Consider the following 23503-nt stretch of genomic DNA (forward strand, 5'->3'; position numbering starts at 1 on the left):
ACCCCCATAGAATCCCCATGTCCACCCCCATAGAATCCCCATGTTCACCCCCATATTCATACACATGGGAAAAAAAAACACCACATACTCACCTCGGTCCAGTTCCCAGGAGTCCTGTTCTACACAGCTGACGCGATTAAATGATGTAATTGCGTCAGCTGTTTCACACGCTGATTGGTGGAGGAAGTGGCCGGAGGCCCCTCCTCCACCAGTGCTGACTGCAGGAGACAGCGAGCGGGTGGGCACGGTGCGGCCCTCAAGTTTCCAGCCCACGGCTGTCTCGGTCCGCCGGCCAGACTGAGGCAGCCAGAGGGCCGGATGTAGCCCACGGGCTGCACTTTGCCCAGGTCTGGTCTAGACTTACACCTAGGTTCCTTATTGCTATTGCTCTGCTCTGTCATACGAAAAGAACAATGAAGTTAACTGCACCAAATCCACTGGAGTTCTTTTGGGTTTTCACCATAGTTTTTTTGCATTTTACTGAAATATGCAAGTTGTCTCTTCAAAGAGGAAGAGGACTAGAACTCTGCTGCCATCTATTGAAAACAGCAATCCTAAAGGTCAATGTCGACCCTTTAACAAGCCTTGTTACATGGCTCAGGCTAAAAGCCTTAGTCATGTGACAAGGCTCGTTAAAGGGTCGACATTGGCTTCTAGGATTGCTACTTCTTACCTACGTCGAGACTGCGGCGTCATTAAAGGTCATTGTCGCAAGGCATCACTGGGAACGGGACCTGCCGGCAGCATCGCGATGATCGGGGACGCTGCGTGGGATGTCGGAAGGTAAGAAAAACACGATTTTTTATTTTTTTTAATTATTTTTAACATTAGATCTTTTTACTACTGATGCTGCATAGGCAGCCTCAATAGTAAAAAGTTGGTCACACTCGTCAAACACTGTGTTTGATGAGTATGACCAACCTGTCAATCAGTTTTCCAAACTATGCTACAGATCGCTTGGAAAACGCTAGCATTCTGCAAGCTAATTACGCTTGCAAATCACTAGTTTTTCCGCGGGAAAATCGCAGGAATTTAAAATGCGGTTTTCCCGCGGTAACTTCCGTGGGAATTCCGCAACGTGTGCACATAGCCTAAAGTTTCTGACTCTTACGTTTTCAATTTTGTATACATGCATGTACCGCCATGTGGCATGTTCAGGCTGGAGCAAGGTGTAACAAGGGATCCTATTGATTGTAAGGTTTCATCTTTGTTTTTAGGTAGCATTTGCAGAACAACAGGCTGAACTGGCAAAGCAGCCGAAGTTTGATGGCCGCTGTGGGGCGAAGATAAGCTGGTCAGAAAGTCTTTTTGGTGAGGCAATGATATGTGTTACTGAGCACTGGCTATCATGTAGCATGGCTTTTCAGTAATATACGTGCTTCTTAATAGTTTTCAGGTTGTGAATGTGCTAGGTAGAGCAGACCCTCCTCCCAGATTCCTACCATAACCTGAGCATTCGGACCTGGTCAGCGAGGACGCTCTTCAGCATACTGTACCTTCAGTGATACACTGGTCTTGCCAAGTCTCACGATTATGCCATGATCACACATTCAGTACTTGGTCAATATTTCACACTAGATGGAGGCCCGATGCTATCGCATCGGGAGGACGGTAATGTCACAATGGGGGCAGGCTTTGCAGCGTTGAGAATCTCCCCCCCATGTGCTCACTCACCTATCCACTCTTTCCCCATGTGCTGACTTCTCCCGTCTGTGCTCTGTTCTTTGACCTGTCTATCCCATGTGCTATCCCTCTTGTGTGCTGTCTCTCTTCCTGTGCTGTGTTCTCCCCTCATGTGCTGTCCCGTTTGAGCTGTCTCCCCCTGTGCTCTGTCTCTCTCACCCCTTTGCGCTTTCTTTCTTCCCCATCTGCTGTCTTCTCCTCTCATGTCATCTCTTCTTTGACCTGTGTACCCCATGTGCTCTCCTTGTCTGCTCTCTCTCTCTCTCCATCACTGTGCGGTCTTCTTCCCTCATGTGTTCTCTCGTTTGAGCTGTCTCCCCCCTGTGTGTCCTCTTTTCTTTGTGCACTCTAGTGATGTGTCGTTCGTGAACGAACCGAGACAAAAAGCCAGCTCTTTCACGTGACTGACGGGAGTCGGCTCAACACTGGGAGCTGAGTCAAATTTTTTTTTTTCCCCTGTTGTTTGCGTAGCTTCTTCCTGCCTGGCTGGGGGCTGGGAGGAGCTGAGGAGGAGATTTACAGCAGTGTGTACAAGTGGGGAATGACTGGCAAGGCTTTGACTTGTGACTGGGCTCCTCCCACATGAACACATAGCTGTACTGTGATTGGCTGCTCAGTATAGTGAGTGCACACACATGATCTGTGATAGATCACAATGTGCAGTCACAGAGACTGTCAGTGTCACTGACATAACAGTGGATTTCAGGCAGCTGCAGGATGAGAAAGGCACTGAGGTCAGGCACTGACAGCCATCTTATCCCTCTCATTATTTTCTGTAGTTCCTGCTGCTCTACAGTGGGAAAGTAATAATATAAATATGTATAATATAACGCTCTAAGCATCACTCTGAAGCCTTTATAGACTGCGCAAGTGCGACGCACCTGCGCAGTCTGGCTCCAGACAGAGTGACGCACCCCCCACGAGATCACGGTAGACGCTCTCCCCCAGGAGATCGCGGTATGCGTAAGCACTGAACGCATATCGCGATCTCTGGCACAACACCTTACCGATTCGGTGTTGCCGCGGGGTCTCGCATCTGGCAGTGATGACAGGAGAGGGCGGGTTGTTGGTCCGGAATCGGCGCATGCGCAGTCCGTGCTTTCCGGCGCCATTTTGTGGAAGACACACTGCAGTGTGTCTTCAAGAAAGTGGCGCTAGAAAGAAAGGAATGCGCAGGCGCCAATTCCTGCCCAACCACCCGCCCTCTCCTCACATCACGGCACAAAAGATTACCGATCGGGTATTCGCTGTGAAGTCAGGAGAGGGCGGGTTGTGGCGCCATGCATACCTGGATAGGGGGGTTAGAGGACCATGCATACCAGGATTGGGGGGTGAGGGGTAGCATGCATACTAGGATAGGGGGGGTGAGAGGACCATGCATACCAGGATTAGGGGTGAGAGGACCATGCATACCAGGAAAGGGTGGTGAGAGGACCATGCATTCCAGGATAGGGGAATGAGAGGACCATGCATACCAGGATAGGGGGTTGAGGGGGCCATGCATTCCAGGATTGGGGGGTGAGGGGACCATACATACCTGGAAAGGGGGGTGAGGGGACCATGCATTCCAGGATTGGGGGTGAGGGGACCATGCATACCAGGAAAGGGAGGTGAGGGGACCATGCATACCACAATAGGGGGGGTGAGAGGACCATGCATACCAGGATAGGGGGTGAGGAGACCATGCATACTTGGATTAGGGGTGAGAGGACCATGCATACCAGGATTGGGGGGGAGGGAGGGCCATGCATTCCAGGATGAGGAATTTGATGCCATGCATACCAGGATTGGGGGGGGGGTGAGGGGACCCTATATACCAGAATAGGGATGAGAGGGCCATGCAAACCATTATAGGGATGAAGGGCCTTGCATACCAGGATTGGGAGATGAGGGGTACCATGCATACCAGGATAGGGGGGTGAGGGGTACCATGCATACCAGAATTGGTAGGTAAGGGGTGCCATGCATACCAGGATTGGGAGATGAGGGGTACCATGCATACCAGGATAGGGGGGTGAGGGGTACCATGCATACCAGAATTGGTAGGTAAGGGGTGCCGTGTATACAAGGATTGGGGATGAGGGGACCATACATCCTATGATAGGGATGAGGGGGGACCATGAATACCAGGATTGGGGGGGTGAGAGGACCATGCATACCTTGATTGGGGGGGTGAGGTGACCATGCATACCAGGATTGGGGGTGAGGTGACCATGCATACCAGGGTTGGGGGGTGAGGGAACCATGCATACAGGGATGAGGGGACCATACATCCTACGATAGGGATGAGGGGGGACCATGCATACCAGGACTGGGGGGTGAGAGGACCATGCATACCAGGATTGGGGGGGTGAGGTGACCATGCATACCATGATTGGGGGGGTGAGGTGACCATGCATACCAGGATTGGGGGGCGAGGGGACCATGCATACCAGGATTGGGGGGTGAGGGGTACCATGCATACCAGAATTGGTAAGTAAGGGGTGCAATGTATGGTGCAGATATCAGAGTTACTCTGTAAGAACCTGGAACATGTCTCCAAGGATTTACTTATAAGGGTATGTGCACATGTTGCAGGTTGCTGTGTGGAATTTTCTGTGCGGAATCTGCATCTCTTGTCATAATCCGCAGGTCTAAATCCGTGCTGTGTTTATGCGGATTTATTGTGGGTTTTGTGCGGATTTTGTCTGCGTTTTTACATCTGCGTATTCCTATAATGGAATGGGTGTAAAACCGCTGCGGAATCTGCACAAAGTATTGACATGCTGCGGAAAATAAACTGCTGCGTTTCCGCTTGGATTTGTCCGCAGCATGTACACAGCGGGTTTTTTCCCCATGGAATAGCATTGTACTGTAAATCACTTGTGGATCTGCAGCGTGTGCACATACCCTTAGAATAATCAGTGCCGGCAGATGTCACAGCACTGACTAATGTAGAAACCACATGGACAAATAGCAGATATTAGAGCATAGCACATATCAGCAATATGGACAGGAGTGAGGGCCTGATCCCAGGAGCTTACACTTTGAGAAAATGGCTAAAAAGCCTTCACTAGACCCCTGTACAGCAGTATAATGAGGCTCAGGCTTTATAGTGAAGGGACTGGAGTGATAAAAGTGGGGAAAGTAGCACTTTTTGCAAGAAGAGCCGCTTTTTGAGCCAAAAAGAGCCGGCTCTTTTTGGTGAGCGGAGCCGAGTGAGCCAGATCACCAAAAAAGAGCCGGACTGCCCATCACTAGTGCACTCACCCCTCCCCCTGTGTTAAAATGAAAGCAGAACATACCACAGTTCCTGGGCAGGGGAGGAAGCAAAAGACTACACTGACATTACAGCAGAAGATCACAGAGGATACATTTTGTGAGGTAAAATATTGTTTAAAAACAGTCAGTGAAATATTTTACCTCACAAAATGAATTGTCTGTGATCCCCTGCTGTAATGTCAGTATTGTCTTTTGCTTCCTGCCCTGCCCAGGAGATGTGGTATGCTCCGTACACGGTCAGACATAGACAATTTTTAAAATGAACTTTTATTCGTGGGAAAACCCCTTTAATGTGACCGTCTTTGTCTGCCTGTGGACACGTCGCGCATCTGCCGGGATCAGCCGAATGATTCACTGCGCGCCTGTGTGTGTGTCTGTGGTGCGTACGGCATATACAAGCGTGTGTGTGTGTGTGTGGTGCGTACGGCGTATGCACTGTGTGTGTGTGGTGCGTACGGCATATACATTGTGTGTTTGTGTGTGTGGTGCGTACGGCGTATACATTGTGTGTGTGGTGCGACGGTGTTCCGCTGGTGGTACCGTTCAATAGGTTGGTACCACCAGCAGTTTCCATATTGAGACACCCATCACTTGGGTGTCCCAATATGGCAGTCGGTGAACTTCTGCCGCTTGGAATTCTGTGATCCGGACACATCTGGACGGAACAGGATGTGAAGACATTACAAGGTAAGTATATATTAGATCATTATTTGTAAGCCAATACCAGGAATTGTTGACGTGTTTCTATTATACTTTTACTTTGATTGCTCCACTCCTGATTTCAGCTGACAAATACTGATGTAAAAACTTGGGTATCCATGGTTACGACTACTCATATAGTGACAGTTAGTTGTTAGTGGTCATAACCATGAATACCTAAGCTAATGCAATGCCTGCACATGGGTAAGCAACATAGCAAATCAGAAGAACTATACTACATTCCTAATTGGAGGTATTTGCTAATAATATTTTTACACCTACTACATATTGGAATAGGATATTTGAGATGGGAGTACCCCTTTAAGTCACAAGTTTAGACGATACAGTAAGAGCTGCAGCGGGCGGGTTGCCATCCTTCATCAATGCATGCCTCCTATGCAAAGGCATAAATGGCTGACGTGACCCCTTTAAGATGTTTATTTGTGCCTTGTAGAGTGGAAGTATTTTAAAAGGGTTGGCCATTTTCTAAAAATTTTCAAGCAGGGTACCTGCACATGTTAAGCATTTTCTGCAGCAAATCCGGGTCTCTTGATAGGGAAAATTCTGCACAAAAAAACACATTGACATTCTGTATGCTCTAACGGTTTTAGTAATAAATAGCAAACTTTTGAGACTACTCAAGTCGTCAGGCATAGAATAACAGAAAATCTGGAAAATCAAATGTTTATACTTAGCAGGACACAGGAATAATGCAATAGATAATACAAGTGAACTATCAATGTGGGAAGGGGAGAAAGGCAACTTCAAATCTTAGAGAGACAGAAGAGTCTGGGAGTATAAACTCATGATGACATTTGACACATTCAGAGTAGGAATTTATGTATTGCATAGATTTATGTCTTCATAAATTAAGGAATGTGCTCCTCAGACTATTTGGGAGCAACATAACCCTGGACCAGACCTCAGTCTGGGGACAGTAAGGGTGTAAATGCTGCGGATTGGACGCTGCATACTTGTGCAGTGTCTAACCTGCAGCATCTAGATGTTACGGCACAGTGGATGGGATTTACCTGCGGAGAAGGACATGCAGTGCGTCTTTCCAGACCGCAGCATGATAATTTATCTTGCTGAGATGCACCCATACAGTTTATTGGACTCTGTAAATCCGCACGGTTCAGTGAACACATGCGGATTCACCTGCGTTCAATAGCTGGCCAATTCCTGATCGTGTGCGCATATCCTAAGACTTTGAAACTTCTTATCTATGAAGTGCTCCAGTATTTACTGCCACAACTGTTTCTCCCCTTCCCATATTAATAGTTCTGATTCAAGTAACTTGTCTTATTTACTGCACTATTCTATGTCCTGTTGAGTATACAGTGACTATGGAAAGTATTCAGATGCCTTTACATTTTTCACTCTTTGTTTCATTGCAGCCATTTAGTAGATTGAAAAAAGTGATGAGCAGTGCCTGGTTTCTCCACACATACCGCTTAGAATTATCACCAAAAAGTTCTATCTTCATCTCATCAGACCAGAGAATCTTATTTCTCATAGTCTAGGAGTCCTTCATGTGTTTTTAGCAAACTCTATGCGGGCTTTCATGTGTCTGGCACTGAGGAGAGCCTTCCGTAGGGCCACTCTGCCATAAAGGCCCAACTGATGGAGGGCTGCATTGATAGTTTCCTTTGTGGAACTTTCTCCCATCTCCCTACGGCATCTGTGGAGCTCGGCCATAGTGATCTTGGGGTTCTTCTTTACCTCTCTCACCAAGGCTCTTTTCTCCCACTATTGCTCAGTTTGGCTGGATGGCCAAGTCTAGAAAGACTTCTGGTGGTCCCAGACTTTCCATTTAAGGATTATGGAGACCACTGTGCTCTTAGGAACCTTGAGTACTGCAGAAATTCTTTTGTAACCTTGGCCAGATCTGTGCTTTGCCACAATGCTGTCTCTGAGCTCCTTGGCCAGTTCCTTTGACCTCATGATTCTCATTTGGTCTGACATGCACTGTGAGCTGTGAGGTCTTATATAGACAGGTGTGTGCCTTTACAAATCAAGTCCTATCAGTTTAGTTTCAATAAATTTTTATTTAGAAACGTATTAAACCAAGTCCAAGTTATGAACTACCATGCAAAGAAGTGTAAACTAACAATTTAACATACATTCAATAAACTTCAAATAATATACGGGAAGAGGGAAGACAGGACATAGACAGGGGTAGGGAAAGGCACAAAGGATTTAATTACACGATATCCAATAATCTATAATGGTATCATCAATAACCAATCCATGGCGTTTAAACGGTTATGCAACCCACTAAGTCCTATCAGTTTAATTAAACACAGCTGGACTCCAATGAAGGAGTAGAACCATCTCAAGGAGGATCACAAGGAAATGGACAGCATGTGATTTTAAATATGAGTGTCTGAGCAAAGGGTCTGAATACTTATGACCATGTGATATTTCAGTTTTTCTCTTTTAATAAATTTGCAAAAATGTCCACATTTCTGTTTTTTTTAGTCAAGATGGGGTGCAGAGTGTACATTAATGAAAAAAAAATGAACTTTTTTGAATTTACCAAATGGCTGCAATGAAACAAAGAGTGAAAAATTTTAAAGGGGTCTGAATGCTTTCCGCTTCCACTGTAAATATGTGACTCTTCAGGTTATGTTAAGCTATGCATGATGAAGTGTAGTCTTTTTATTACCATCTTTTTAGTTATCCATTAAAAGGTATCAACCAATGAGGACTCTTAAATTATAATATTTTTCAACATATCCCAGTGATTCTGAGACTGTGTTTTTTCCATGAAGAATTATACAGTATTTTATGTTAATGGTAAATTTAGGTATACATATTTGCATTTATTTATAAAAATACTAAAAATTTGACAAATTCTAAAAATTAGCACTTTTCAAACTGTGATTATCCCTTTAGTCCAGATAGTCACACCACACAAAATAGCTAATAAATACCATTTATCCCATGTCTGCTTTACATCAGCACCAATGTCAGAATGTTAGAAGCTTTATAATTGTAGCAGTCATTTTCCCTTCACCCATGACAGCACACCTGAGAGAGGGATCCGCCCCTCCAGGACAGGAACCTACTGAAATATAAGGGGCGGCACCTCTCCCCCGCTTCAGTTGGGTTCCTGTCCTAGGAAGGGAATCCCAGTCTGACAGCGGCGGTGCCTGTCATGGATGAAGAGCCCAGGGCCATACCGGTGCGGGAAGAGCAGGTCGGCTTACCTGCAGCGCCGGCTGTCGGTCTCCTGGAAGCGCAGTCCCCGGGGTCCTCCTGCAGGCACCGGGTTCGCGCAGGTGCCGCTAGGCGGCCTCTGTGATCCGGGGCGCTCCTCCGTGCCTCCCTCCCCTCGCGCGTGTCCCGAATCTTCTCCCTCACGACATGACAGGGAGAGCTGGGGGCGGTTTCCGGCCACTGTCAGTGGCGCGGGGCATCCTGGGAGCGTGCCGGCTGATGTCACAGAGGCGACGGCAAGATGGCACCTGGTGCGACACCGGCCACAATAAGAAGAATAGCGCTTGGCCGGCGGTCGCAGGGGGGAGGGGAGAAAGAAAACGCTCACCGGGCCGGACCTATTTAAAGGAGGAAGGACGTCAGTGCGGCCAGGTAAAACCATGGGGTCGGAGCAGGAACGATCACCGTCTCCACCATCTCTGCCCCCATCACAAACCTCTGCTCGCAAGCATGGCAGCCGTTCAAGCGGCAAAAGCAGCAGTCACCCGAGCCACAGGTTGGGAGACTCCTCGATGTCCAGAGAGCACAGGTCACGTGCTCCACCACAGCCTCCGAGTCCAGTACCCGACTTTATGGGTGGTGAGTGATCTCCGTGAATGTTAGTATGTTGTTAATAGGGTCCTTCTTGTGTGTTAATTTCCTAAGGAAAAGGCCAAAAAAGCAGGGAGCAAGAGAAACAATAGGGATTGTGCCATATGTAGGAGCCCCCTAGCGAGAGATTGGCAGAAGGACCTTTGCGCCAGCTGTATCCAGCGAACCGTGGCGGAGGAGGCGCCGAGCTTTACAACTAACCTCAGATCGGTCATCAGGTCCGAGGTGGAAGGCTCACTTAAAGTGTTGTTAAAGAGAAAGAAAAAGAGTAGGAAAGACCCCCTAGTTCTTCCTCAGACTCCTCCTCGGCTGTATCTCAGGCCGAACACCTGTCCTCCTCCTCCTCGGATAGTGACACTGGTGGCAAGCCGTGTTTTCTGGTAGAGGATACGGATGCTCTCCTCAAAGCCATTAGGGTAACCATGGGCCTACAGGAGGAAAAAACAGCTAAGTCTCTGGAAGACGTCATGTTCGGGGGTCTACAGGAAAGAAAGAAACGCACCTTTCCAGTCAATGAGAAAGTCCAGGCACTCATTGAAAGAGAATGGAAGAAGCCTGATAGATCAGGAGCACTTCTCTCCTCCTCTAAAAGGAGATACCCCTTTGAACATAAAGACACGGAGATATGGGACAAAGTCCCAAAGATTGACGCAGCAGTGTCTAGGTCATCTAAAAAATCGGCCCTGCCCCTGGAAGACTCAGGTGTGCTTAGAGACCCGCTAGATAAAAAAGCGGATTCCTACTTAAGACATATGTGGGAAGCAGCGGCAGGAGGACTAAAACCGGCAATAGCCGGCACCTGCACAGCACGTTCCTTAATGATTTGGCTACAACAGCTGGAAGAGAAACTCGCTACAAAGGTCTCGAGGGAAAAAATTCTGGCAGATATGTATCTTCTACACGGAGTAGCAGCTTTTTTGGCCGACACTTCCGCCGATTCCATGAGACTGACGGCGAGAGCAGCAGGGTTATCAAACGCAGCAAGGCCCGCATTATGGCTTAAAGTTGTCCAGGAGGCCTACAGTGTAAAGCTAAGTTGTGCTCTCTTCTGTGTGATGGTCAATTTTTATTTGGAAAAAATGTAGATGACATGTTGGAAAAAGCAAGTGATAGAAAGAAAGGCTTCTCCAGGTTTCCAGGAGATCAAAGAAGGCCGTCCTTTCAGAGAGGAAAATTCGACAGGGGCCGTCCTCCGGGGGATAGAAAAAGATGGGAGGACAAAGAAAGAAGGAGTCTGGATTCGTGTTCAGAGGAGCCACCTCATCCTCAAAAAAAATCCCCACAATGACGCCGACATCCCGGTATGGGGGAGACTGATGCTTTTTTCCCAGGCATGGGAAGGTATTTCTTCCAATGTCTGAATCTTAGACCTCATAAGAATAGGCAACAAAATCCCGTTTTTTCAGCGGCCGAGACCATCATTTGTGGTGACTCCCGTCAGGAAGAGGATAGAGGAACAATTGGCCATGGAGTCAGAAATCTTAAGTCTACAAGACAAACGCGTTCTGACCAAATTCCCATGCGGACAGGAGAGAACGGGTTTCGACTCACTCCTCTTCCTGATAAAAAAAACCGGACCAGTCATTCAGAACAATTATAAACCTCAGAGGCCTCAATCAATGGATAGAAAATCAAACCTTCAAAATGGAATTGGTAACTTCGGCCATAAAACTACTACACCACAATTGTTTTATGGCCGTAGTCGATCTAAAGGATGCCTACTATCTCATCCCGATCGACCCAGGTTATCAAAGATACTTAAAAGTAGCTCTCTACATCCAGGGCAATCTCAGGCATTTTCAATTCAGAGCCCTTCCATTCGGAATATCCATAGCCTCGAGAGCGTTTACGAAAGTCGTGGCGAGATGACAGCCTTCCTCCGAATCCACAACACAATTATAATACTCTATTTGGACGATTTTCTAATAGTGGGCAACTCAGAACACCACTGCGTAGAGCAGGTAGGAAGAATAACAAATACCCTACAGAAACACGGGTGGATGGTAAACACCAAAAAATCAAAACTACAACCCCTAAAGAGACAGATTTTTGGACTCAGAACAACAAACTTTTCTGTTACCAGAGGCGAAGATGGAAAAGGTGAGGAATATGACTTTGGCGGCCCTAGACCAACCTCACATGACCCTGAGAGGCGCGATGTCCTTACTAGGCACCCTGACAGCATGTATCCCAGCAGTCAGGTGGGCACAATTTCATACCCGTCAACTTCAGGCAGAAATTCTATCAGCACAGAGATCGCTAAGAGGGCGTTTGGAAGGAAGTGTCCGGCATAATTCTGACAGACGCAACTTCCTCGGGGTTGGGGGCTCACCTAAGGGGACAGACGGCCCAGGGACCCTGGGGGCCTCAAGAGCAAAACACATCCTCCAACTTAAGAGAACTATGGGCAGTAAACAAAGCCTTAAAAATCTTTATTCCCAGTCTAAAAGGCCGCAATGTCCGGATCATGTCGGACAACAAAGTGACAGTGGCGTATATCAATCACCAGGAGGTACAAGGTCACACTCCTTAATGAACGCGACCAAGATTTTTCACAGAGCAGAGCGACATCTACTCTCCCTGACGACACTACATATAAGAGGGGTAGAAAACGTAGAATCCGACTTCCTGAGCCGCAATATACTAAGGCAAGGAGAATGGACCCTAAATCAGTTAGTGTTTCAGAAGATAGTATAACTTTGGGGAGAACCGGTAGTAGACTTCTTTGCCAACAAAAGCAACAGACAGGTAGAGAGGTTTTGTTCGTTAAACCCAAAAGAAAACCATGGGCGGTGGACGCATTGCAAATTACGTGGAATTTCAAACTAGGTTACGCGTTTCCTGCGGTAGCTCTAATCCCAACAGCTGTGAGGAACATAAGGGAAGATCAAGCCAGAGTGATCTTCATAGCCCCGTTCTGACCGAAAAGGCCCTGGTTCTCGCTGCTGCAAATGACGTCCCTCGGATTCATGGGTACTACTAGAGATCCCAGACCTGCTAGCTCAGGGTCCAATATTCCACACGCAAGTCAAGGGATTCCATCTGACGGCGTGGAATTTGAAAGGTCACTTTTAAGGGATAGAGGTTTTTCTCCGGGGTTGGTGGCTACGCTGTTGAAAAGTGGGAAGCCAGTAACAACTAACATATATGGTAGAACATGGAATAAGTTTCTACAGTTCCTGGGGAAGCCGTTAGACCAAAAGCCCCCGATTAAGGCCATCTTGGAATTCTTACAGGCAGGATTACAGCTAGGACTAGCGGTAAATACCCTTAAAGTTCAGGTGTCCGCACTGGGCGCACTATATAACTGCAATATAGCGGCAAACAGATGGGTAGCTAGATTCCTTAAATCCTGCCATAGGTCCAGACCGATCCCATTACCAAGAATAGCCCCATGGGATTTAAACCTGGTGTTAGAAGCCCTTACGAAAAAGCCATTTGAACCAATTCAACAACTGCCGGTAAAATATCTTACCGTAAATTAGGACCATTATTTTAGTGGTCCTTACATCGGCCCGTAGAGTAAGTGACTTGCAGGCCCTCTCAGTGAATCCACCTTATACCCAGGTGTACCAGGACAGGGTCATCCTAAAAACAGACCCCGCTTATCTACCTAAAGTGGTATCAGATTTCCACCGTAGCCAGGAGATTGTCCTCCCCTCCTTCTGTGAGAATCCAAAAAACCCAGGGGAGGAGAAATTCCACAAATTGGATGTTAAAAGGGCCCTGCTAGAATATGTATCGGTAACTAGCCAGTGGAGGAGGTCCCAGTCCCTATTTGTAGCCTTCCAGGGTGCCAGAAAGGGCTATGGAGTATCAAAAGGGACTATTGCCAGATGGATTAGGGAGGCCATTAGTATAGCCTACTCAGCTAGTGGTGTTCCAATTCCTGACGGCATCAAGGCTCATTCCACCAGAGCCGTGGCGACCTCCTGGGCTGAAAAGGCAGAGGTATCGATAGAGCAAATCTGTAAGGACGCTACCTGGGCCTCACCGTCAACCTTCTTTAAGCACTATAGATTAAATATATCCTCCTCTGCTGACTTAACCTTTGGTAGAAGGGTGCTGCAAGCGGTGGTCCCTCCCTAAGGTGTTCAAAGTCTCCAAAAATCTCTCAGGTGTGCTGTCATGGGTGAAAGGAAAACCAACATGGTTACTTACCGGTAGCCGGTTTTTCCGGAACCCATGAGAGCACCCGTATATTCCCCCCCCCCCCTTTTCACCGTATGGGTGTGCACGTTAATAGGGTGTAATTGTGTGATGTGGTGTTGGATAAACATGTAACTAACCGGGAAGTCCTCTCATGCTCTGTAACCAACTGAGGTGGGGGAGAGGTGCTGCCCCTTATATTTCAGTAGGTTCCTGTCTTGGCGGGGCGGATCCCTCTCTCAGGTGTGCTGTCATGGGTTCCGGAAAAACCGGCTACTGGTAAGTAACCATGGTGGTTTTTCATCTTTTTTAACGACATTTATAAAACTTATTTTTTTAGGGACCTATCCAGGTTTGAAGTGACTTTGGGGGGTCCTATATATTGGAAAACCCCCAAAAGTGATAACATCTTAAACACAGCACCCCTCAACATATTCAACAGTTTATTAACTGTTGCTGTGCTTTTCAGGAATTAATACAAAGTGGCATGACAGGAAAGAAAACTTTATCACCTAAATGTTGCTAAATTCTGAACACATCACTATAGCCGGCAGGCTGTAAGGATGTTATTTTTTTGTGAATTACCATGGCAACCATCAGGACCCCCCAATCATGATCTCAGGGTGTTTATGGGGCCCCCACATTCTGTTAACCATCTAGATGCCATAGTCACTATTGACAGTAGAATCTAAAGGGTTAAACGGCCATGGTTGGTGCCAACAGTGATCGTGACTGATGCAGCAGAGTGGCAGCTATAGTGTACAGCTGACAGCTGCTGTATTTTCACCCGTCAGTGGATGCTGTTCACTTATATATCAGGTCAGTTTTATTGTGGTCCCCTTTTGCCATGATGTCCTTACGGTGGTGGTCATCTGATTTAATCAAGTGATCATCTTCCCTGCTTGAACTGTCTGTGTTGTTACTGAAAGCATTTGACTTCCATTATTTTTTTATACACCAATATCATATGAAATGGGGGGGCCTGGATCTTGTTTGCTGCAGAAAGAAATGAAGCGAGTGAGCATCTTCCATGCCAGTACCAACCAGTTCACCACATTTTAGCATTTCTATCCGAAAATGGCCAGCTTGATCTCTGTTGAATCTGGGAGACCGCTAACATTACTATGGCTAGTACAAATTAAAAAACAAAGGGGAAGTCCTTCCAATCTGACCAGCCTTGTTCATCAGAAATTGATTCAATTACCTTATTTTTGCGGGCCGATATAGCAGCCCCAATAGCTTTCTATGGGGCCCCAAAATGGGCCCGCAAAAAATCAATGGTGTGCCGTACGGCTGTGAGGGCCGTATATACGGATGTGAAAAGACATCGAGCTTGCTCGATATTTTTCACAGCATATGGACACGGCGCCCATTTAAATCAATGGGGCAGCAAAAACAAACCGGAAGTTTGTTTTTGCGGCGTGCCGCTACTTCCGGTTTTGCGGAACAAAGTTTTTTTTCTCCACTACTATTTTCATACTATTGGAAAAAAAAAACGGCGCTCCCAAACATTTTTTTGCGGCCCGTTATTGCGGTACACCACAAAAAATGTGACAGTAACGGACCGCAAAAAATGTGTTAAGTGTAAAGCCACCCTAATGCTGGGGCTCCCCCTGAACAAGTGAATTGCTGCAGTCCTCCACTTCAACTAGTGCACTATTGCATATTAGAGCTTTTGCAGCTAAAAAATTAGAGAAATACTCCAGGATTCTGGATGCATTGCAAGGCTCCACACCAGATATCTCTGTGCCTGCACAGATGAACTCAACTTAGGCAAGAAAGTGAAAGAACTGGGAGCGCAGGTGGTCTTCTCTTCCATCCTCCCAGTGGATGGCCATGGAACAAGGAGGTGGAATAAGATTCTGCAGGTGAACAACTGGCTACGTCGATGGTGCCGTCAGCAACGATTTGGATTTCTGGATCACGGAGTGAACTACTTATACGATGGACTACTTGCTAGAGATGGGGTGCACCTTACGAAGACTGGAAAGCATGTATTTGGAAGTCGCCTTGCTACACTTGTAAGGAGAGCTTTAAACTAGAACAACATGGGAAGGGAAGCAAAAGACCAGAAAAAGCCATACACCTGACAAATGCTATTGAGAACTCTGCTATTAGAAGTGGAAAGGAAGAACAAAGACGAAAGAATCTAATTAATAAAAATATTGGAGAAAGAGAAACCAATCACAAACTAAAATGTTTCTATACTAATGCACAAAGCATGGGCAACAAACAAGGAGAATTGGAACTACTAACACAGGAAAAGAAATATGATGTCATTGGAATCACTGAAACTTGGTGGGACAATACACATGATTGGAATACAAGACTAGAAGGATACAACTTATTTGCAAGAAACAGACTTGATAAACGAGGAGGGGGTGTCGCATTGTATGTTAGAAACGCGTATATCTGCACAGAGATTGAAGCTTCAGAGACTGGGAGTTCTGTGGAAACTGTTTGGGTAAGAATACAAGGACAGAACAATGGAAAGGACACCATTGTAGGCATTTACTACAGGCCGCCTGTGCAAGCTGAAGCTATGGATGAACTCTTTATGCATCAAATGGCCAAGTTCTCCAAAAAATATGACATAGTTGTCATGGGAGATTTCAACTATCCAGACATTTGTTGGGAATCTCTCTCAGGCAAAACTAACAGGTCAAGGAAATTCTTATCCTCTCTTGCTGACAACTTTATCTTCCAAAAGGTCAGGGAGAAAACAAGGGGAACTGCTACCTTGGATCTAATCCTTATAAACAGGGAGGAAATGGTTGAGGAGGTAAAAGTGGCTGGGACCCTAGGAGGTAGCGACCATGCTATTTTAGAATTTTGGATAACTAGAGGCGGAAGACCTGTGAAGACTCAGACGTCAAGGTTAGATTTCAGAAAGGCAGATTTTAAGGGATTCAGAAAGAGAATTGGAGGGATCCAATGGCTGGATATCCTTAAAGACAAAAATGTCCAGGAAGGATGGGAAATCTTGAAAAATGAAATTCTCAAAGCACAGTTGTTAACAATTCCGAAAAGAGGGAAGAATAGGAAGCAGTTAAGGAAACCAGGATGGATGAACACAGAACTTAAGCACATGCTAAAAAGGAAGAAAAAAATGTTTATAAAATGGAAAGAGGGAGGCATATCTAAAGAAGAATATAATGCTGTCTGCAGAACCTGCAGGGCACAAATCAGATTATCTGAAAATGAATTGAGGCTTGCAAGAGATGTCAAAAGCAATAATAAAGGATTTTGGGGATATGTCAAAAGTAAAAGAAAAGTCAAAGATGCTATAGGATTTTTACAGGATGAAAATGATGAAATGGTAAGACAGGATGTTGAGAAGGCTGAACTTTTAAATTCCTATTTTGCATCTGTTTTCTCTCAGAAAGGAAATGTAACATCAACTGTTATTCACTGTCCTATTAAGGGAATAGAAGAATCCAGGATATCTATAAACAGAAAGATAGTGAGGAAACACTTAGCTAGCCTAAATGAATTCAAGTCTCCAGGTCCAGATGAATTACACCCCAGAGTACTGAAGGAGATAGCAGAAGAAATTTTTGAACCCCTCTCTATAATCTTTGAAAATTCTTGGAGAACAGGAGAAGTGCCAGAAGACTGGAGAAGAGCAAATGTTGTTCCTATCTTCAAAAAGGGGAAGAAGGTGGACCCAGGCAACTATAGGCCGGTGAGTCTGACTTCTATACCAGGAAAGATCTTTGAACAAATTATTAAACAACATGTATGTCAATACCTGGATAAGAATGAAGTGATTAAACAGAGTCAGCATGGGTTTGTAACTAATAAGTCATGTCAGACTAACTTAATTTCCTTCTATGACGGTATCACTGATTGGGTGGATCAAGGAAATGCTGTAGATATAGTATATCTTGACTTCAGCAAAGCATTTGACAAAGTCTCTCATACAATCCTTATTGAAAAAATGATTAAGTATGGAATGGACAAGGCAACTGTTAGGTGGATTCATAACTGGCTTAGTGATCGGACCCAAAGAGTGGTCGTAAATGGCTGCACATCCAGTTGGAAGAATGTCTCAAGTGGGGTACCACAGGGCTCTGTCCTGGGCCCTTTATTGTTCAACATCTTTATCAACGATTTATATGAAGGAATTGAGGGTAAACTGATTAAATTTGCTGATGACACAAAGCTAGGAGGGATAGCTAATACTAGAGAAGAGAGAGAGAGGATTCAAAAAGATTTAAATAAACTGGAGAAGTGGGCAGCAACTAACAGAATGGTTTTTAACAGGGAGAAATGCAAAGTACTACATCTGGGCAATAAAAATGGAAAAAGCATATATAGAATGGGAGGAATAGGGCTAAGTGACAGCACATGTGAAAAAGACTTGGGTATACTAATAGATCACAGACTGAATATGAGTCAACAATGTGATGCAGCAGCAAAAAAGGCAAATGCAATTCTAGGATGTATTAACAGAAGCATACAGTCTAGATCACGTGAAGTCATTATTTCCCTCTACTCCTCTTTGGTCAGACCTCATCTGGAATATTGTGTCCAGTTTTGGGCACCACATTTTAAAAAAGACATCAACAAACTGGAGCAAGTTCAGAAAAGAGCGACCAGAATGGTGACCGGTCTGCAAACCCTGTCTTATGAGGAAAGGTTGCAGGATTTGGGAATGTTTAGTTTGCAAAAGAGAAGACTGAGAGGAGACTTAATAGCTGTCTACAAATATCTCAAGGGCTGTCACATTGTAGAAGGATCAACTTTATTCTCATTTGCACAAGGAAAGACTAGAAGCAATGGGATGAAACTGAATGGGAGGAGACACAGATTAGATATTAGAAAAAACTTTTTGACAGAGTGATCAATGAGTGGAACAGGCTGCCACGAGAAGTGGTGAGTTCTCCTTCAATGGAAGTCTTCAAACAGAGGCTGGACAGACATCTGACTGTGATGATTTAGCGAATCCTGCTTTGAGCAGGGGGTTGGACCAGATGGCCCAGGAGGTCCCTTCCAACTCTACGATTCTATGATTCTATGATTCTATGATTCTTCCCAACTGCATTCTCCTCAAAGATCCTAAAGAAATACCAAAAATTTGCCAAGATTCTGTCAGCTACCAATAACTGTCAAGCCATGTTGGTAACTAAAGTGGATGAACTTTGGCAGGTCTTTGCGGTTTTTGAAACACAATGTGGAGAAAATTAGAGAGCGACTTAAGAGGCGAAGCCCAGAATTTCAGATGTGGGGGATACTCGGAGGCCTATGTCGGCTCAAACTGCAGAACTAAAAAAATCCATGCTTATAGTGAATGAGCAGATGATCTTGATAAACGTCTCATGAGGAATAATATAACTATAGTGTACCTGCCAAAGAAAACCAAAGGGTCGTGTGCCGTATCCTTTATTGTAAGCTGGTTGAAACATCTGTTGGATTCAGAAGTTTTCTGGACATTTTTACCATCGAGAGAACACAGAGTTCCCACACGACCAGGCCCACTTGGTAGCCCTCCTTCGCCATTACTGGCCTGACTATTGCATTATAGTGATAGAGATGCCATACTCGGGGCTATCCACCTTAAGGGTGAGGTGCTGTTGAACAACAATTGGGTCTCCTTTTACCTTAATTTCTCAGTTGCTGTCAGAAAACAATGTACTCAATTTGCTGAAGTATGCGCCAAGCGGCAAGAGAAGGGGTATACTTACTGTTATTCCCTGCAAAGCTAAGAGTAGTGGATGGGAAATCTACACATTTCTTAACATCTCCTGCCAATGCGCTGATGTGGATTGAAGCTGCCCCTTTACTCCACATGGGAATGACTGAGGGAGAAAAAAGACCCCACTATTCTGGTTCTATACCTGTGGCTGTGTGGACTCTTGGACATTATAAAGAGCTCCAGTGGGTGTACTGATTAGGTTTATCTAACCAAATCCTTATTGCTTTAACCTTTCTCTACCTTCTCTTCGTTTATCACAACTGTGACGTTGGAAGTATGCCAAAAAACAGGTGTTTTCTTATTTTTCAACTATACATAAGCCATTTTCCAGATCTTGCCTATGTGTCTCTCGATCTTTTGCCCTCAGTTCAAGATATTAATTACTCACAGAGGGGAAGTTCCGATCTTTCCACGTTGATCGTTAAAGTGAAGATAAGGTCCCTTCTAAAATCTGGTGTATGCATCCTGCCTGGCTAGATTCTGAGGCAGTGCATACTGCATATGTTGATTTCTGGGCTCACACTACTGATCACCCAAACCCAGTGGTCACATGACATGCCTATAAGTCAACAGTTAGAGGGGCGCTTATTTCTTCTGATGTTGCAGAGCAGAGATTATTAAAGATAGGGAGAGGGGTCTGACTACTCAGATCCAAAGCGCCGAGCAGGCATATATTGCTGATCTCCAGCCCTCATGTAAGCAGTAATGGTCCAAAAGCGTATTCTGGCCAAGGAGCAGAATCAAAAGGGAGGCTGCTATTTTTGAGTTTGAAGATAAAAATGGGATGTTAATGGCTTACTTGGCTGATGCTGAGTGGCCTCGTGTATCCATTCTTTGTATCAGGAATCCAATTAGGGAATTGCATACTGACCCAATTAATGTGATTAATGAGATTTTTCTGAATTTTATCAAGATTTGTACACTTCTAAATGTGACCATGTCTCTCAAGTGGTAGACTCCTTTTTTATCCGTTCTTCCCCTTTGGTGCATGTCCCATATGCAATCAGAGGCACTAGATGCCCCTAATAGTGAAGAACAGAGTGCTTTAATAGCATCTTCTACTTTTTGGGAAAGCTTCTGGAACCAATGGTTTGGTAGGGGACTGGTACAATACTAATTGTGGTTTGATCAAAGATTGTTTGAGCTCTATGAGGCAATTTTTAAGCGAGGGGAGCTCCCTGACTCTGAGGGAGGCACTGATAGTGGTCTTACTGAAGCCAGGGAGGGACCCCATGTCTCCAGATTCTTATCACCCTATTTCATTACTTAACATATATATTAAAATTCTAGCTAAAATTCTTGCTTTAAAGTTGAGTTGGATGCTGTCATTATTAATACATCCTGACTAAACTGGATTAATTCCAGGTAAAGCAAAAGACATTAACATTCAACCGTTATTCTTAAATATAGAACCAAAAAGGCTTTATAAGTAAAGGTGATCATGTATAAACTAATGCGAATAAGAAAAGGCCCCCTATACAAGTTGCATAACAAATGTAATCTTTATTGAATAGCAACAGAAAAATCAATTAAAAAATAGAGATATACACCTTATTTTTCGGATTATAAGACACACTTTTTCCCCCCTAAATTTGAGAGGTAAAATGGAGGTTGGTCTTATAACCTAAAGGTAGTGTATATTGTAGATTTTGAGTGGCGCGGTGGGAGGGGGCTGGGGGTGGATTGGACCTGATATCCGTGGGGGGTGGGGGGGGCGAAATATGATGCGGAGTGGCGCGGCTGGCGGGGATGGTTTTCCCGCTGAAATGAGGCACTGATGTATAATTTTGATTTTTGTTTATTTGTGGAGCCATGTTGTTTATAGGCTCAATTTTATGCAAATATCTGTTTTGAGATTTTTTCTTTTTATTTATTCTTACACAGGAAGAGTTTTACCCTTTAAATAATATCTGCTCTCAATGTAATTTTTACTAGCTAGATAAGATGTCATATTCTTTCTGTATTGATTCCTGAATGTTTAATAAAAAAGATCTGATTAAAATAAAAAAGGTAGTGTATATTACCTGGGAGAAAGGGCGGTAGCAGTGGAGTGGGGTCACAGCTTCAGGAGGCCTTCGGCGATGTCAGCAGGAATGTGGTGATGCTGCGGGCCCCGTACTCTCAGAAGAAGTCATCAATGAGCGTCAGTCCCCTCTCCCGTACATATCTCTGAGGTGAACTTTGGGAAAATGGCTACCGGGAGTTGCGCATGCGTGGACTGAGATCTCTGGAGGTGAGATCTTATCCCTCAAGATCTTGATTTACACATACGCCGCCTCCGGTGGCCTTTTTCCCAAAGCCCACTGCAGGGATATGTACATTAGACGGGACCTCCTCATTTGACGCATGTTTCACATCTGGCTTCATCAGAAGGGGTTTGCTGAGTGGTTGGGAGAAATGGGTGTTAAATACCCCTCTTGTCCTATCAGATATGCGTACCTAAATTGGCACTTGTGTGTGTGGCTCACGAATCACCGTGTCTGGAGGAAGAAGTATGAGTACAACCTCAAGAACACTGTCCCAATCGTGAAGCTTTGGGGGTGCATTTCTGTAAAGGGGACAGGACAATTGTACTTTATTGATGGGATGATGGATGGGGTCATATATCGTGAGATTATGGCCAGCAACCTCTTTCCCTCAGTAATAGCATTGAATATGGGTCGTGGCTAGGTCTTCCAACATGACAATAACCCAAAACACACAGTCAGGGCAACTAAGGAGTGGCTCTGTAAGAAGAATTTCGAGGTCCTGGAGTGGCCTAGCCAGTCTCCAGACTTGAACCCAATAGAAAATCTTTGGAGGAACCCAATAGAAAATCTTTGGAGGAAGATGAAACTCAATGTTGCCCAGCGACAGCCCCGAAACCTGAAAGATCTGGAGAAGATCTGTATGGAGGAATGGGCTAAAATCCCTGCTGCAGTGTGTGCAAACTTGGTCAAGAACTACAGGAAACGTCTGACGTCTGTAATTGCAAACAAAGGTTTCTATACCAAATATTAAGTTCTGTTTTTCCATGGTATCAAACAATTATTTCATGCAATAAAATGCAATTTAATTATGTAAAAACTATATATATATTTGTTTGTTTTTTTACTGTTATTTCTTTTGTACGTTATTTTTTTTCTTTTTCTTTCTTTTCTCTGCTTTCAGTATTTTATTTTCATAAGAAAATTGTATAGACTTGTAACAATTGTAAGCATTTTGTACTACTGTAGTGAAAATATTTCTACATATATGATTTTATTTCTTTTGCGATAGGATGGTTGAAGGGCGCTTCCACTTTCCAAAATGATCCCTGTGAAGAATATTTTAAAAATCTTATGATAAATCCAGCACTCATGGTGCCACCTACAAAGGTGAGTTCTGAATGAGCAAAGGTATGAGGCCTTGATTGATAACATGGTGTCTGATTTCCTTACCTGGAGTCTGATGCCTCAAGCTAAAGAATCTGGTGCTTAGGCTATGTTTATGCATTGCGTTTTTGCTGCTTTTTTATGCACATTAAAGATGGATTTTTGGTTCTTACCGTAAAATCTCTTTCTTGGAGCCTTCATTGGGGGACACAGCTTACCATGGGTGTATGCTGCTGCTGCTAGGAGGCTGACACTATGCAAAAAACAAGAAAATTGACTCCTCCCCGGCAGTATACACCCACCGACAGATACCAAGTACCTCAGTTGGTGAGAAAGCAGTAGGAGAAGCCACGGAACTATAACATAAGTACCAACCCAACAAGGGACTCAAGGACCCAACACGGTACAACTTAAACAGGGAGGGTGCTGTGTCCCCCAATGAAGGCTCCAAGAAAGAGATTTTACGGTAAGAACCAAAAATCCATCTTTCTTTATCGCCTTATTGGGGGACACAGATTACCATGGGACGTTCCAAAGCAGTCCCAAGGGCGGGAACAGCAATAAGGAACGAAAGAACAGGAAGGGCTTAGGTCGGCCGATGCGCCACCGCCGCCTGCAGGACCTTCCTACCAACGACTGCATCAGACGAAGCCTGGGTATGAACCCTGTAGAACCTCGCGAACGTATGCAAGAACGACCAGGTCACGGCCCTGCAAATTTGCAGAGCCGAAGCCTGGTGTCGAACGACCCACGAAGCTGCCACCGCCCGGGTGGAGTGAGTTCTCACTCCCGGAGGCGGCCGTTTTTCCTGAAGACGGTATGCTTACAGAATAGTAGAACGAATCCA

At 45.1% G+C, this 23503-nt stretch overlaps 1 protein-coding gene across 4 annotated transcripts in view; it reads left to right on the plus strand.

The window, feature by feature from the left end:
* Window positions 1-23503, plus strand: part of CLCC1 (chloride channel CLIC like 1) — a 125351-nt gene that overhangs the window by 64643 nt on the left and 37205 nt on the right. For all 4 annotated transcript variants that reach the window (XR_012233663.1, XM_073582853.1, XM_073582852.1 and 1 more), the window contains exons 7-8: window positions 1218-1311; window positions 22562-22659. Coding sequence is in view for 3 of the 4 variants with exons in the window: in XM_073582853.1 (XP_073438954.1) it covers window positions 1218-1311; window positions 22562-22659 (192 nt within the window). In the remaining variant the exon portion in view is untranslated. The remainder of the gene's footprint in view (window positions 1-1217; window positions 1312-22561; window positions 22660-23503) is intronic.

The sequence above is a fragment of the Dendrobates tinctorius genome, unplaced genomic scaffold (assembly GCF_039654945.1).
Source record: "Dendrobates tinctorius isolate UK_male_01 unplaced genomic scaffold, ASM3965494v1 ptg000074l, whole genome shotgun sequence".
Classification (NCBI taxonomy): domain Eukaryota; kingdom Metazoa; phylum Chordata; class Amphibia; order Anura; family Dendrobatidae; genus Dendrobates; species Dendrobates tinctorius.